Source organism: Leptinotarsa decemlineata, unplaced genomic scaffold, assembly GCF_025532065.1.
Source record: "Leptinotarsa decemlineata unplaced genomic scaffold, Ldec_3_MD MMD2_P_RNA_scaffold_6, whole genome shotgun sequence".
NCBI lineage: Eukaryota > Metazoa > Arthropoda > Insecta > Coleoptera > Chrysomelidae > Leptinotarsa > Leptinotarsa decemlineata.
Genome location: NW_027412533.1, coordinates 11906824 through 11925532, shown reverse-complemented (window position 1 = coordinate 11925532; position 18709 = coordinate 11906824). Strand labels below are relative to the sequence as shown.

At 33.5% G+C, this 18709-nt stretch overlaps 1 protein-coding gene across 2 annotated transcripts in view; it reads right to left on the bottom strand.

Moving 5' to 3' along the window:
* Trpgamma (Transient receptor potential cation channel gamma) overlaps nucleotides 1-18709 on the bottom strand; it is a 369660-nt gene that overhangs the window by 187366 nt on the left and 163585 nt on the right. The window contains exon 1 of one of the 2 annotated variants that reach the window (XM_074169988.1): nucleotides 11960-12157. The exons of the other annotated variant lie outside the window; for it this stretch is intronic. Coding sequence (XP_074026089.1) covers nucleotides 11960-11981 — 22 coding nt within the window. The 5' untranslated portion in view covers nucleotides 11982-12157. Of the gene's footprint in view, nucleotides 1-11959; nucleotides 12158-18709 lie in introns of those variants that run through there. 2 annotated transcript variants of the gene reach the window in all.

The window sequence follows — 18709 nt, the reverse complement described above, 5'->3', positions numbered from 1 at the left end:
TTTCTTTCCAAAGTTCCGAAAATTGCTACTTTTAGGCCTTTCTTTCAGATAATAAAAATATTCGCCATAATACCTTCACATGTCAGTTCACCTGTTTTGACATTTTTCAGTTCAATAACCAATATTTTTCCTATGAAAATCTTGATCCAACTATGGATTCGTTTTCAGGTAACATCCCTCCATTTTGAGATTATATTGGTTTTCCAACGGAGACTCCCGACTATGACAATTGTTAACGGCCATCTTGCTGAAGCTAGAACTGTCATCCAACAAAACGTGCAAATAATAAAATTGTTTCATCTGAATGCGTGCTTTGTTCAGGCAACGTACCGCGCACCGAGAGGACTATTCGCATTGTGGTGGATGAATTTGAGTCCACTGGTTCAGTTAACGATCGACCAACCCCCTTAGATAAACGACCATAGGCAACGACGTGTGTTCGCTGAATGGGATCTGGAGCAGTTGGCAATTTACCCTAATCCTCATCAAAAAATTATCAGCGATGAGGCCCACTTCTGTATAAATGGGTACGAGAATAAACAAAATTGTCGAGTTTCGGACGATACCAATCCACATGAGATCCAAGAGCGTCCAATGCATTTGTTTGAGAACGACGTCGGCCAGGCTATCACTGTCAATGGCAAGCACTATAGGTCGATGATTACCAACTTCTTTTGGCCTGAATTGTGATCTGGACACCAACTTTTTATTGTGGGATTTATTTAAGTCGCAGGTGTTTGTGAAAAAGCCATAAACTACAGCGGTTCTCAAAACCAACATAACTCATGCTATTGGTCAAATTCAGCCAGAGTCATGAAAAATTGGACGTTTTGGTAGCTTTCCACCCAGAGAAGCCGTGGCGGGCTTTTGAACGATGTTATGTTCCACACATTATGTCATCAATAGGTCTTGCAAATGAATAAAAAATTCGATGATATCGAATTTTCAAATAATCACGAAATTTCTAATTCAGTGAAAGTGGCAGAGATTTGAAATTCCTATAAAATTCAAGTTGAAGTGCTTGCAGCAACAATACAATGGACCTATTGCAATAAAGAATGCAAATCGAATTTGAGACTTTGCTGTTAGCTCTAAACTGAGTGGGGCTATTCGACTTTCCACCGCAACCTGCAAGGGTTTATTGTGTACAGATCTAACAAAAAACAAAAAGTTGCAGTGTTGAAAAAAAAAGACAAAATCGACAGTTGTAATTTCACTAAAACTAACAGAAATAAACGTTTTTGAAAGCCAGCTAGCATTGGAAAGGGAACTGATGTTCATCGCATATTTTTTGTTTATCCCACATCCCAGAATAGAGTTCATAATGAATGGATTGAACATGGGCTCAGAAGCTGTCATTGATTGGGGCAAATATTGCAGAGGAGTGAAAAGTCTATTTTTCGTTGAAGTGTATTACATTCAATATCATTTTAGGTTCATATTGATACCACGATGGACACTGAATTACATCAGACAAACATTCATGAAAATTCCCTCACAGAGGATAGTCTTGTTGTTTCTGTTTAGAATTTATTACGAAATATTCATTTTGTTAATACGGCTGTAGGTATCTATCTTCGACACAGTTATCAGAGTGATATTGATACCTTTTAGATTATTGTATAGGATGAAAGGTAGGTAGTGAAACTATCTGAAACAATTGTTACTGATAGAGAGATAGCAGGTTGATTACTAACCATATGATAGAGCGTTTTTTTCTATTTGAGAATGGAAAATAAATTATTGTGAGAAGTTACAGGTAGTCATTGAGTTGATTTTGTAAAGTAATATACTCATTCATTACATATCCAGTCATAAAATAGATTCCACTGACATCGAAAATAAAGTTTTCAATAGCATTAGTCAACAAACAATGATATCAACGTTTAAATTATTCAAATTATAGAAAATTATAATTGTAAGAAAGTTTCTGATGAAATATTCCTAATCATGATAACGGGTTGACTAATCATAGAAATGCATCAAATATCTAAGGCTGCTTTTTCAAAGCTTCATGATATTACAACTGATTGAATTTGAACAAACAGGTATTGAGTCGAAATTCATTAGTTGAAGATAATAACAACTTTCAGGTAAATGAATTGTTCACCCCCTTGATGCCTTATCCATTATAAAGAATTCCCCAACCAACGACATTGAACTATGGAGAACTCGCATGCAAGCTCTTTATTAATTTTTCAATCACCACGTTGGGAATTACATATTTTTTCAGGTTAATAAGAATGAAAATAAAATTAGAGATTTTGGGGTAGTATTAGATAAAGAACTGATGTTGAATCATCATATTGAATACCTGTTCTGATTTTCTTTGATATATCATGGAAACATTGAAACATGATGATTGGAATAAACTCATAAGTTGATGAATGAGAATGGTTTCATAATCATTTCATCAGATATTATGGAAAAAGGAGAAGTTTTGTTATTCACAGTGATGAGCGAATAAACTCGATTCATTTTTTTTTCTGATTGATTCGGCCGTTACTTGATGAAGATTCATAGTAATTTCACAAACTACACCTAAACGATTTGATCTCCACAAACTTTATTAAAAAAATATATCACAACATGTTTCGCTAAACATTAGCTTTTTCAAGTGATTAATACATCAAATTATCCTTACATTCATATTTATATACTACAGGTAACAATAATTGAGACTACCTGTAAGAAATTACCCAAACCTCTACATCTCGTAACTGCTCAATTATGATTACCTAAAGCATATTGCCTCACATCTACATCAATAATAATTCTTCTCGGTTTTTATGAAAACAAGTTCAATAATGGTAATCTATTCAAATCTAGTTGGTCATTCATTAGAATGTTAGAATTTTTAATTTTATTAATTTCCATTGCTTCCAAATTATTCAGTTTCAAACCTTTATTTTCAATGTGCAAAATTTCGAACTCTTCATTAAAGATGTGATTTTCTTCTTAAAGATGATTTGAATATGTTGAGTTTGTTTTCTTATTCACATAGCTCTTATGATGTTCCTGGATTCGATTCCTAAATGTCCTGCCAGATTGACCAATATATACCTTAGGGCACATTCCACACTTTAATTTATATACTCCTGATTTCCCGAATTTGGATGTTTTATCCTTATTATTTTTAACTAGATTTCCCATCTTATTACTTGTTCTATATGCAATTTTAATATCTCGATTCCTCAAAAATGAAGCCACTTTTTCTGTTGGTTGTTCAAAATAGGTTATAGCTCTATAATTTTGATTATCTACCTTATTAATGGGAAAAACGTCTCGAATCGCTTTTGTGTAGACTTTCTTGGCAAGTATTTTGTTTATTAATTCGGCTTTAAACCCATTTTTTACCGCAATTTGCTTGATGATATTGAGTTCTTTATCAAAATTATCTATTGAAAGAGGAACATTGACTAATCTGTGAATCATGCTATTATAAGCTTGCTACTTTGTGTTGATACGGATGGGTAGAATCGTAATGTATCGTAATATCCGTATAGGACGGTTTGTGATAAATTGAAAAATCATGTTTGTTGTTCATTCTACTAATTGTTAGGTCCAAAAAATTGATTGAGTTGTTTGTTTCTATTTCAATAGTGAATTTAATGTTTTCATAAATTTTGTTAATATCCCTATGAAAAGTATCTAATTGCCTCTTAGTACCTGTAAAATATACCAAAACGTCATCCACATATCTATGCCAATACAAGAAATTCTCAATCAAAGGATGTTTAAAGATCGACTTCTCTAGATTATCCAAGAAAATTTCTGCAAGTATGGGGCCTAATGGATTTCCCATAATTAAACTTTTTGAGGAGGAATAAATATTGTTGTTGAATTGAAAGTAATTTTGGTTGAGACATAATGACAGAAGGTCAATTATTTCTCGTTTTATGATTGGGTTCACTCTATTCTTATCTAATTATCTATTACTGAAGTAATAGTATCATCAGGAGGTATGCTGGGAAATAGATTCTGCACATCAAAAGGTAGTAATTTTGCGTTGTCTGGTAGAGGTATGTTCTCTATTTTATTAATTAAGTCATATGAGTTTCGTAGACTGAATTTTGATCGGAAGTTACAATGGTTTAAGATATTGATTAGCCTTTCTGATAATTTCACTGATGGTACAGTGACAAAGGAAACCACTGGTCTAATTGGATAACTCTGTACAGTTTTATGAGTGAATATAATTTTGGCATTTGGGGGTTCATGAATATTAATTTGAACTTTTCCCTTTCCGTAAAAAGTATGTTTGGATTTTTCAAAAAATCTTTCACTTGTCTTTGAAATAAATCAGTTGGATCACGTTTCAGCGTTTCAAAATTTCATAAATTCAAGAAATCAAGGGTTTTGTTGACATAGTCAATTCGATCATCAGCAACTACAGTATTGCCTTTATCTGCTCTAGTTAATATAACACTACTTTCGTTAATTTTACTACGTATTGATTTCACAAGTTTCAATTCATACATAAAATTACCTTCTTTCAAAAATTCTGACTTTATGATATGTGACGCCCGGTGTTTGTTATTAATGCTATTCAATGCCCCTCCTAATGCCATTTCAGTTTCCATCCCCAAAATTTCAAAGTTGTTAGTGCTATTTTCATGTCCAATGTTGTATTTGAAACCTTTTTCTATCAACCCATTTTCAGTGTCTGTGAACTGAACTTTCGATAAATTTATGAACCTGTCATAAAATTTATGATTCGTGAAATTGTTTCTGATAAATAGAGATGATTTGTTTCTATTAGTGAATTTAGTTTTTTCTTTTGAATGCAGTACTTTTTATGAATGATATGATTTACTTGTTCTCTTACCTCAACATCTAAAACATCGAATTCTATATTATGACACCTATGAAGTAATTCCGTATGTATTACCTCAAGATATATATTTGCGTTGTCCCTCTTGCTATATTCCAATTTTCGCACTTCTTTCATCCATTTCATTCTTCCTGTTTTTATGCCATCTTGTGCTGCTTGGCTTCTATTTGATGTTTTTAGTTGGATAAATCCATCAAGCCCCATACTTGCAGAAATTTTCATGGATAATCTAGAGAAGTCGATCTTTAAACATCCTCTGATTAAGAATTTCTTGTATTGGCATAGATATGTGGATGACGTTTTGGTATGTTTTACAGGTACTGGGGGGCAATTAGATACTTTTCATATTTCAATCAATTTTTTGGACCTAACAATTAGTAGAATGATCAACAAACATGATTTTTCAATTTATCACAAACCGTCCTATACGGATATTACGATACATTACGATTCTACCCATCCGTATCAACACAAAGTAGCAGCTTATAATAGCATGATTCACAGATTCGTTAATGTTCCTCTTTCAATAGATAATTTTGATAAAGAACTCGATATCATCAAGCAAATTGCGGTAAACAATGGGTTTGAAGCCTAATTAATAAACAAAATACTTGCCAAGAAAGTCTACACAAAAGCGATTCGAGAGCTTTAACCTATTTTGGACAACCAACGGAAAAGGTGGCTTCATTTTTGAGGAATCGAGATATTAAAATTGCATACAGAACAAGTAATAGTTGAAAATAATAAGTATAAACCATCCAAATTCGAGAAATCAGGAGTATATAAATTAAAGTGTGGAACGTGCCCAAAGGTATATATTGGTCAATCTGGCAGGACATTTAGGAATCGAATCCAGGAACATCATGAGAGCTGTGTAAATAAGAAAACAGACTCAACATATTCAAATCATGTTCCAGAAGAAAATCACATCTTCAATGAAGAGTTCGAAATTCTGCTCATTGAAAATAAAAGTTTGAAACTGAATCATTTGGAAGCAATGGAAATTAATAAACTTAAAAATTCTAACATTCTAATGAATGACCAACTAGATTTGAATAGATTACCATTATTGAACTTGTTTTCTTAAAAACCCAGAAAAAATTATTATTGATGTAGATGTGAGGCAATATGCTTCAGGTAATCATAATTGAGCAGGTACGAGATGTAGAAGTTTAGGTAATTTAGGCTTCTGCACTCAAGACATGGTAGCCATCCAAATTTCCCTATCGGGCAAGAAGGGTAAGATGAATATTATCCCCTGCTCCGTCTACTTTCCGGGGAATTCAGATACTGTACCTCCTCTAGCTGTTAGATGACTTATCGACTACAGTAAAAGGAACAAACTACAAATCGTAATGGAATGTGACGTCAATTCACACCATAGAGCGTGAGGCAGCACGAATATAAACCATAGAGATGAGTTACTCTTTGATTATATACTAGGAGAAGGGCTGTCCGTAATTAATGAGGGCTCGGAATCAACTTCTGTCACTAGTAATAGGCAAGAGGTATTAGACTTAACCATCAGCTCACATTCTCTGAGCAACAAGATACACCATTGGTCTGTATCTACTCAACCTTCTTGTTCAAACCATAGATATATTCTTTTCGATATTGAAACAGGTCTAAGACCAGTAGTGGAATTTCGTGACCCAAAATCTACTGATTATGGAGTGGGTATAAAAACTCCCTTCAATTGTACTTTGAGGATGGATTCATTACTATTCAAAGTTGTAATGATACGGATACAGTAGCGACGCAATTTCGCGAATCAGTGATCTCATCCTATCATGAGAACTGTCCACTGAGAGTTAAAAAAGATAACCACAACTCTTCTTGGTGGAACACAAGCCTAGAAAATAAGAGAAAAAAGAAGTTCGACGTTTATTCAATCGAGCTGAAGAGTCAGGTAACTGGGAGCTTTATAAAACTACTCTAACGTTATACAACAAGGAAATCAGAAAGGCAAAACGGGAATCTTGGAGGAAGTTCTGTGAGAGTATCTCTGATTTACTTCGCAGCAAAATAATTCACAAGATTCTTACTAGAGAGCCGAATGCTGAAATTGGGTCGCGTAAAAGACCCAATGGAACATTGACGACCCCTAGTAAACAAGCGTTAAACCTTTTGAAAGCAAACCAATTTCCTGGAAATCTGACTCTGACCTAACCTAACCTAGTGTTCAGCCCATCTGGGCCTGGAGCACCAAAGTCTGGAATATTCGGGAACATCGTGGTGTGGTAGCCATATGATAATCTGTTCAAAAAATCTGTTTTTCCGTTAACCAGCTGTCGCACCCCTACGAACGACAACCCTCAGAAGTCGAAACTTGTGCGAGCTAACACGGCCTAACACGGCCCTCTATCCCACACTGAAAAAGAAGATGTCCGCGTACCGCACTAATAATGACTTTTGATAATATTTATTAAAGAAAAGTATGATCACATGTATCGATATTAATTTCAAAATAGGTTGGAAGAAAAGACAGAAAAATGCGACCATAACCTTCAAAATGAGTCGCAACTTGAAACATAACTAATGAAATGGCAACATCACGGGTGTCGCCAGGCCAGTTGAGTTCATTTTTTGGCGCAATATTTTCGATTTTGCGATAACACCTGAGATATTGATTCAAATTGTATGATGTGAAGAACAATACTAATGTGCATGAAATATTCGACACAATCGACGTATGATCTCACTATATGCGATCATCATTTTGAATTTTCGAATGGTTATAGTGAGGTATCTTCAAAAGATAGATAATATGCCAATCGTGAACTTTTTTGTAGACTTATGAAATAAGAACAATTCATAGTGAATTGTTTGTTGTATTTCAAAGGCAGCGTTTTCGGTGTAAATTGGCAAAGTAGCACCAACCCCGACTTCTCACGAATAACATATTTCAACAAACTGCCTTTTCACCTCAAAACGATACACCATATGATGAAACAAAAACCAATTTGTGATTTTACGAAATGGCACCGATGGCATTCGTGAACACTTTTACGAAAACTATCATTTGTTGATAGCTTTTGATTCTAAACTAGATTTTATATGTAGGTATTGAATAAATTATATGAATACATTGTCTTTCGTTAGGTTTAATAGTTTTTCCTCCTAGTGGCCGATTCACACCTGGTTTGACAAAAAGGTGTCGCAGAAGAGAATTCTCAAAATCATCTAGAATTTTCCACATTCTAATTGAACGATGAAGTGAAAGCATATTATGATCGAGGCAAGAATGCATGATGTCCGTGATGATATAAAACCTCGCAACGTCCCTAAGGGGTTAACATCTCATTAAATCGCTCTTTAATGCCACGCGATTTCATAATGCAAGAGCATATATATATATATATATATATATATATATATATATATATATATATATATATATATATATATATATATATATATATATATATATATATATATATATATATATATATATATATATATATATATATATATATATATATATATATATATATATATATATATATATATATATATATATATATATATAATCTAGAAAGGTTAATGCAGTCAAGCTGCTGGAAAATAATTCCATGAAAATAAAAAAATAAATAGATGAGTACTTTTTGTACTTATCTATTTATATATATAAATATATATATATATATATATATATATATATATATATATATATATATATATATATATATATGTATGTATAAAAGTTGAAATCAATATGGGAATGATCAAAAAGTACTTATCTATTCATTTTTTGACTTGACTGCGTTAACCTTTCTGGTTATATATAACCTCAGTTTTGATTGGTTTGATAACATAATACTGAACATAGGCTATCATGTCAATTTCAATGTTTGCAAAATTTGAAACCCTATATAATCTTCAAAAAATAGAACTAGAACCTCTGACGTGGATCATATCCACGCTCATCTATTTTATCTCCGTTCATGAAAGCGCATTGAATATTTTTCAGGTTTAAGATAGCTAAAATGCGTTGTGTTTCAAAGCGGAATTTCGAAAGCCAATCTAGTCTGGACAACATTCTTGTTGTCACAGTTCTCATATATTATTTCTACATCCAGATTTTGAAATATCTTTCAATTCAACCCATTCGTTGGTTTGAATAGAACAGCAATAAACTTTAATTCACAGTCTATTAAAAATTCATTGAAAAAAACTCTGAATTTTCGTTTTGCTATTAACTTACCGACTGTATTCAAATAATTTTTACTATTCGTTTCCTTAGCTCCATGACATTTTTCTCGATAGCGTATTTTTCTTTGTTCAAGGGAAACGTAACCGTAAAAGTGTACAATATGTATAATTATATAATAGTATGTGTAAGTTGGTTGAAACAAAAGAATACAAAATTTTACGACAGGAGTCATGATTGAAGAAAATAAAATCCGAGTTGGTAGGTGTAGACGGAAACCAAGTACCAAACATTTTGTACCAGACATCATCAGTGGTATGTGCATTGACTGTGAGGAGGAAGGTTATATCTAGAAGTTACTAAAATATAGCCTGTGAGAAAAGGTTCTCATAAGAAAGAGTATTTTTTTTGTGATTTGAATTGCTGGAATGAAGTTCTTTCTCGTAAAGAGTCAACTTGAGTTAGAGTTGGGATTATCAATGTAGAATGGTATATACTGAAGAAAAAGTACATTGAGTGTCAATGTATCTACGTGTGCTACATCGTACTGAAATGAATTTGATTGAAATATACATCGTCAGTTTGACAATTATTTTTGAAATTATTTGTGAGATTATTTGTAATCGTTTTAAAGTTTTGCATCCCATCTTTTTCCAACATAGGTGAAGGAAGAAACGAAAGAAAAATACTAGAATCACCTCACAACTTGAATTATTGATATATTCTAATTCCATTAATATTCTTTTCTGATACTATTTGCCGTTTAGAAATTATTAGCTAATGTTGGTCACCCCGTATGTATGTATGCATTCATGAAAATAGATGAAAACTATTTCATTTTACAAGTTGATATTCATATTATTTTGGTTGGACACGCAGCTTGAAGTTTTTGGATTAACAAAAAGTTGAAGAAAGCTCAGCAATCAAGGAAATATTTTCATTTCTATAACTAGAACACATTTCAGTATTCTATAAAAACGAAGCCGAATAGCTTTCATGTCTCACAGAAATGGGAAATTGCCGAAACTTTTAAGACCTTCCCGCTTCGATAACAGATGTTATACTCAGATCAAAGAAGGCGGCAAAGTGATACTTAACTTGGATAACAAAAACACGAATTGAGAGATTCACGCTTTTATTACAAACATCAAAAACGAGTCTGTCATTAAACCTCCACTTCTTTTTATTGAGTCGAAATTGTTTATGTCTAACATTACACTCACTTCATCGATTTTATCAACCTCTAGAAGTAAAGCAATAGAAGAACCCTCACATTGAAATGTTTTAGTCCTCTCACGCGTCTGTCTGTTTGTCTGGCTGAACGCGATAAACTCAAATGATGATTGAAAAACTCAATCCATAAGTGAGTACATGTGAAACGTGGTAGAAGGTAATGCCTATATTTTATTTTTATGAGTTTATGAGTTGAGATGTCACTAAACTTGGTTAACAAGAAAGGGGTTTTCCTTCTTGTTGGAAGATTGCTCGCGTTCAGCCTTTTCCCAAAAAGGGCAAGAACATTTTTCTAAATAACCATAGACCAGTCGGTTTGCCATCACTGATATCAAAAATAATGGAGGAAGGCGTAAAGTACCATATCCCCAAATATTTGAAAGTCTTCAACATCTTGACCGACCATCAATATGGCTTTCGGACCTTCTATTGAATGTCACCCATATTTGGAATAACGCAATCGACAAACATGGAGAATCAAGAGCTGTTGCGCCTTTAAACCTGTGTGGCATGAGGGTTTGCTGGCCAAACTTCGATGCTATGGCTTGTCACATCCTTTCTGTGTATGGCTCTTCAGCTTCCTGAAAGAACGTTTCCTGCAAGTGAACGTCGATGGATATCTCTCGAATATTTTCACCATCAACGCTGGTGTTTCCCAAGAATTCATATTTTCTTCAATCCTATTTTTATTGTATATCAACGACTTATTGGAAAAAACCAAATATCCAATATAATGCTTTGCTAACGATAGCACACTTATGTCGTCATCACATTTGAATTCCAGGGCATCGGCTACGGAGGCACTATTGATGAGGATCCAGAAGCAATTTCGGATTGGGGTGAAAGTAAGCAAGTTCAATTCAACGTTTTTCCAAATAGATTTAATCTCCAGTGAATCAAATCCAATGTGAATCGCTGCTTTCGCACAGACACTCTTCTGAGAACGCCTTATGGATTTTCCAGTATTGCTTGTGTTTTGCGCTCAAAAAAAAGAACGTCAGTGTTTGTGAGTAGTTAGGCGTGGGATTGGATATTACCAAAAATCTTTGGAATGAACATACTGCGGTAAATCATGCCCGAATGAAAATAACGCCGGCCGCCGCTGGTAGCCATAAACCAGACGAGTCGTGGCTAAGAGCGCGCGAGTGTACAATGATTCCCTGCCACTCAAAAAGCAGATAAAATAATGTTACCGACTTCGATAGAAGAATAGCCACAAGGATATCGACACAGTCAAGTGGAAGCTAAAGTGCGGTACGTGAAGTGATCTAGTAAGGCGATAGACATTCAAACAATAGTTGAAGTTCAAGTTGAAGTGTTTATTGTGATTTTAAGAGAAATAAAGTAAAGTTTGATTATTCACTGTAGCCAATTATTGGTCAACCCACGGGGAAAAACGTAACAATACCTATATGTAGCAGAACTGAAACATAATTTTGAAATGTCGGTGTGCACACTTTTGTTTTGTTGGGAGTGAGAAGGAGGGAAAAACTATCCAGTTTGACCACGAGAAACGTGTACTCTCATAACACTATATTTTCAATATGTAGATAGTATGAAATGGAAATGGCCAATACTTGATGAAAATGATGATTTACAATTTTCCACAAACCATCCTATACAGACATTGTCATACATAATTCCTCAACACATCCCTATCAACACAAAATAGCAGCTTCCAATAGTCAATGTCAGAAAGCACTCAATTAGGACTGAATGATTCTGTGTCAACCATAACTTACTTCGTTGAAAGAAACGAAACATTCCGATTCTTCTCTTGATCTACAAACCGCCACTAAAAAACATTTTTCAGTTGCAATAACAATAAATCACAAAAATTGTTCGTTCATAAAAATTCACGTTGCAACATACACGTTTCCGCTTTGAGGATCACATTGTAACTGGAATGCGAAAATATATCGATCAAAAATATTCGAGAAGAGCACTCGTCTAGTTTACATACATAATTAGAAAAATATACACTGCTGGAAATAATTCGGTCTAAATTTAAATTTATACCGCGTTTTTCATATTGGGTTAATGTATTGAAAATAATCAAGTTGAAGAATGATGCATGGGTACCGACGAAAGATGAATCTATATAGGAGATTTATCGATTGAATGTGTTAAATTAACTTCATTTCAACGCGTTGTAAATATTGTACCAACAATTTCCTTTTGTTTGACTCTTGGAGTATCTGTTTGTTTCTACAGCACTTTTCCATTTGAAACAAAAAATTGCATCAACCACTTGACTCATTGGCAACGAAACATTGACATTTCATGAATACACTATTGACGAACATGCAAACTATAGTCCATTCGTTATTAACCGAGAGTGGAACATTTTCAAAAATGCAAATATGCCGGTATATCAAAGAAAGCAACAAAGTCGTCTCAAGAAAGTGGCACTGTAATTCATCCCAAAGTCACTTTATCCACTAAAATAATGACTTACCACAAAGAGCTTCAAAGGAGATGGCCGACACTGTTTATCATATTTCACTTAAAATAGTATTAATGGGCGTCGGACTGGGGGTATTATCTGGTTAATCTGTTTATTATCTGGTGAATTTCTGGTTAAACTGCGCTCAAATTTCTGTATTGACGACCAAAAAGATGTTGTTTCCCTTGAGTTCATTGAGAATTCTAAAATTGTCGATCTATTGACACCGGTCAGACTCGCGCATTTTTTAACTACTACCTCCTTACTTTTTATTTCGGGTGGATATTATATTCTTAAAGAATTGTAAACATTCATAACAATGTTTTATTCATTTATATTCCATTCTGACAGTTTCTTTCGTATGCTTCACGGTTCCTGAACAACTATGTTCCATGTTGTATAGCTTTTTATTCAACGTACTCTAGAAGTAAACTGAAAAATATCACTGAGACTAACCCCCCACCATGGCCGTCAAACATCCAACATAAAATAACGAAATATTTTCTTCCTATGGAGAAAGCCAAGTCGGTCCTATTGATGGGTGCAGTGTTCCTGTTAATAATTCAAAGGGATACTTATTTATTTATACCGCCTTCAAAAAAACAATGTTTATTCAGTCACCTTCAACTTTCAACTAAATTCTTATTTGTTGCAGAATGTCTTGGTTACTACTGCACATATTTGTCATAGATGATGTTATTTTGTTTGTTATGAATGAGATTCTCAACAATAAATTTTGTATATTCATTTATTCAATTCGTTGAGAATAAATGATTTGATTACAGTAAGCCTATGGCACAATATTATATATATATATATATATATATATATATATATATATATATATATATATATATATATATATATATTGTTGGAGTCACATCACATCACATAGCACTCATGAAAGTGACAAACCATAGACACGTGTTTCGGGCTTTTGGCCCATCATCAGTATGGTGCAGCCAAGTGTAAGAATGGGCAACACTTGGTTACCAAAAGATAGAAATACAAATGCACGGAGCCACCAACAGGAGCCAACCGCACATTTGTGGTTTCAGTTGATAGATCTCGTGTTCACAAGAAAACTATCAAAATCACCACGGAAGCAGCTATAGCTACCTGCGTGACATCCGGATCCAGGTAATTATACAAATATGAAAGTTATTAAGTGTCTTGATATAGAAACAGAAGTTAATATCGGACATAGCACTCATGAAAGTGGCAAACCATAGACACATGTTTCGGGCTTTTGGCCCATCATCAGTATGGTGCAGCCAAGTGTAAGGATGGGCAACACTTGGTTACCAAAAGATAGAAATAAAAATGCACGGAAACACCAACAGGAGCCAACCGCACATTTGTGGTTACAGTTGATAGATCTCGTGTTCACAAGAAAACTATCAAAATCACCACGGAGGCAGCTATAGCTACCTGCATGACATCCGGGTCCAGGAAATTATACAAATATGAAAGTTATTGAGTGTCTTGATATAGAAACAGAAGTTAATATCGGACATAGCACTCATGAAAGTGGCAAACCATAGACACGTGTTTCGGGCTTTTGGCCCATCATCAGTATGGTGCAGCCAAGTGTAAGATTACCAAAAGATAGAAATACAAATGCACGGAGCCACCAACAGGAGCCAACCGCACATTTGTGGTTACAGTTGATAGATCCCGTGTTCACAAGAAAACTATCAAAATCACCACGGAGGCAGCTATAGCTACCTGCGTGACATCCGGGTCCAGGAAATTATACAAATATGAAAGTTATTGAGTGTCTTGATATAGAAACAGAAGTTATATATATATATATATATATATATATATATATATATATATATATATATATATATATATATATATATATATATATATATATATATATATATATATACACCATTCTATCATTTTGGCAACGATACATTGTGGTTTTACCATCAATTTGACGTCACACAACGGTGTGGCGTCAGTATATCGACGCCACACTGTTTTTGTTTAATAAATTTTGTTTCGAGTGAGATAGAAACACTGTTTTCACCGCATTCAAACCAGATGTGACTCCAAATTGTTGGGCCCAAATACCACCTATCTAACTCTCTTCAGTGTAAAGTAATTTAATGTTTTCGTGTGTGCCCAAATGATAGTAAAATGAAAAAATTCATATATAATTAGTTTGGGGTTTATCCACATTGGTGCTATTATAGATGTATATCCAGCTTCCACTCTATCATATATTGATATTTGGTCGATCTCGAAATCTTATTTCTCTTTGAGTAATTTTTAGTAAATGACATTCCAACCTCAAGATATATAGCTATATACAAATGGGATTACTTACTATCGTTATGGCATCAAGATACACCACTATTATAGTAATAAAATGAAGGAAAATGTAATTCAGTTACATTGTGGCAGTTCGCCACTTAGTCATGTTTTGTCGTATTTATTAAATAAAATCGAATAAAGTAATATAAAGTAGAACGTATTATAAACACCACTTTTTAATGAAAAAATGTTTTTATTTAGCGATGACGGCCGTTTCAAGTTATCATGAAACGGCCGTCATTACTTAATGAAAACATTTTTTTATTGAAAATTGGTGGAAATTTATATAAACTTCTGTTTATAATACGTTTCAAAGATGTATAGTTTCCACAAAGTAACGATAAAAACAATAAATTTCATAATATAAAGTAACGATAAATCGATTTAATTCGTGAGGTTGCAGTCAATAGCTGGGCTGTTATAAATTCACTATTGAAGAGGAAATAAACAACTCAATTCCTTTCCTCGATATGAAGTTATTGAGATCAGAACAAAATATTATCATCACTGAATGGTACAGAAAACCAACATCAAGTAATAGATTTATTAATTACCATTCCTATCATCCAAATAAAATGAAAATCAATTTAATAAAATCATTAAAAAACAGAATCATCAAAATTACCCATCCCGATTTACGAAACCAAAGTTTGTCTAATTTCAGTAAAATTCTGATCCAAAATTCTTATCCTAAATCTTTAGTAAACAGAATTTTATTTTGTGAAAGAACAAACTTTCAAAATATTAATGAAGAAATTGAACATAACAACGTTATACCTTCATTCATATATAAATCACTCCCATATATTCAAGAATTGACACCAAAATTAATTAATGTATTCCGAAATAATAACCTCAAAATATCTAAAACAAATGTCACTTCTATATCTAAATTATACAGTAAAGTAAAAGCTCCAATTTCAAATAAACAAAAATCCAATTTAGTATACAAAATTTCTTGTATGGATTGTTCTAAAACATATATAGGACAAACATCTAGACCTCTAAGTAGTCGCATCACTTCCCATAAGAGCGAGTGTAGACGAAATGTTAATTCTTGTGCATTAACAGAACATGTTAATTCGGAGGATCATAAAATGAATTTTGAAAATCCAAATATTTTAGATAGAGAAATCAATACAACGAAAAGAATATTTTTGGAAATGATACATATTAATAACGAAGAACATTCAATGAATAAACGAACTGATATTGATAGTCTTAGTAAAATTTACACGTACCTACTGAAATATGATAAAGAAAATAAAAAATCTAGTAATTCGAGTATCATTCAGAATTTTCCCACTTGATATTGTCAACCAAAATTTTTATCAACTGTCATTTATTAATGTTTTTCTATCTGTTTTTGAACCATTTTATATTTTATTCTCACGTTAGTAAGTTCTCCATATTTATATATTTTTTACAAGATATATAATCTTATTATTGTAGTTGTCCTGACGAAGGTGTGAAATATACCGAAAGCTTGACATATAACAAAGAGTTTTCTTTGTAACAGCCCAGCTATTGACTGCAACCTCACGAATTAAATCGATTTATATATATATATATATATATATATATATATATATATATATATATATATATATATATATATATATATATATATATATATATATATACGTTGTTGGACAACGCCAGCCAAGCCAGCGTAGGAATGCGCAACCTATGGAAACCCATCATTAAGCGAAAAATGCCCGTGAAGCGGAAAATGGAAAGCAGGGATAAGTGAAAGTACTCGAACGACCTATAAATAGTCATCTCTCGGAGAAATCAGTCCAGTCATCACCCGAAGACGATTGTAGATAATAACAATCGAAACGTCGTGAACCAACGTGACTTGAAATCTCTCCACTTTTTATTTTAATTTTCTTTTTTCATTTCTTGATTTTTATTTATTACATTGTTCTATTTTTACTTGTATTTTATTTCACTATTATTTCATTTCAGGTTTATTTTGCCTAATATAATTGTTATTTTCAGCTATTCATTATTAATTCTTCTTTTTTAGTTGTTTCAGGGATTTCAAATCATTTTATACAGTGCTAGTCAAAAGTCCCCTCCCCCCCTCGTATCTTTGGAACGGGTATACTTATAATAATGAAATTTGGAGGGTGGAAATAAACGGATGTAGGCTTCTTAACTGGTCGTAACAGGTGACGCAATAGTCATAAATGACGTCACAAGGCCACTGTGACCAAAAATTTTAAATGGGACCCTATGGCAAGTGACAGCTCGTTTGAAAGGTATTGAAAATACCTATTCAGTCATACCAATTTTGTTTGGGTTTCGGCTGATTTTGATTGATAAATTGAAGAAATAGGAAAATTATTGTTTCGCATTCAATTAATAAAGATTTTAAAGTACGCCTCTGGTTCATTGTCAAAAAGGTTGACGTGTTTGAATTATCTACTTGTCAAAAGTGTTTATACCTTGAAAATTTACCTAAGCTATTGTTTAACGAGACGTTTAAGTGTTTACATAGGCAAAATGGTGCGTACTGTAGCCGACAAAGTAGCAGCTATCTTAATAATTGGTGAATGTAGAAACAATTTCCATGCAGCGGAACGACTGTTTAATGAGAGGTACTCCGATCGCCCTATATCGAGGGTTTATTTGAGGGAGCTTCTTCGGAAGTTTGAAGCATCAGGTAGTGTTCAAGATGCCAAACGATCTGGTCGACCAACAATTAGTGATGACAAAAAAATTGACATACTTGGAGAAATGGTAGTGAACCCTACTTCTTCCACAGCCCAAGTTGCGTCTATCTGTGAAGTCAGTCAAAGGACAGTACATAGGGTGTTGGCTAAAAACAAATTTCATCCATACAAATTAAAAATGGTGCACCAACTTTCAGATGATGACCCCGACCGAAGACTAGAATTCTGTGAAACTATGTCCGATAAAATGAACCAACAACCAGGCTACATACAGACAATTTGTTTTAGTGACGAAAGTACTTTCTTTCTCAATGGAAATGTTAACACTCAAAATGTGAGGTATTGGAGTGACACAAATCCTCACATCTTTCGTGAAAAACATACTCAATTTCCAGAAAAAGTAAATGTTTGGGCAGGTATTTTGGGAAACCTCATAGTTGGGCCTCTTTTTCTCAATGCTAACTTAACCGGTGAATTGTATCTGGAGATGTTACAAACTGATATTGAGGCGTTAATTCTTGAAATTCTAGAAGATAATCCAGATGAATTCGACAACTTGGAAATAACGTTTCAACAAGATGGTGCTCCTGCACACTATTACGGTGCAGTAAGACGATACCTAGATGAAGAATATCGTGGTAGATGGATTGGACGACGAGGTTCGATCGAATGGCCAGCTCGGTCACCGGACCTTACACCGTTAGATTTTTTTCTATGGGGGTACTTGAAATCTAAGGTTTACGCTACAGCACCTGACAGTATTGCCATTCTGAAACAACGAATTGTTGAAGAATGTAGGGCAATTTCCGCTGACACACTGGGACGAGTACGACAAGAGTTTAGCAATAGGATGCATTACTGCCAGGAAGTAGATGGAGCACATTTTGAACACTCATTATAAGAACTGGTTCTTAAATCTTTATTAATTAAATGCGAAACTATAATTTTCGTATTTCTTCAATTTATCAATCAAAATCAGCCGAAACCCAAACAAAATTGGTATGACTGAATAGGTATTTTCAATACCTTTCAAACGA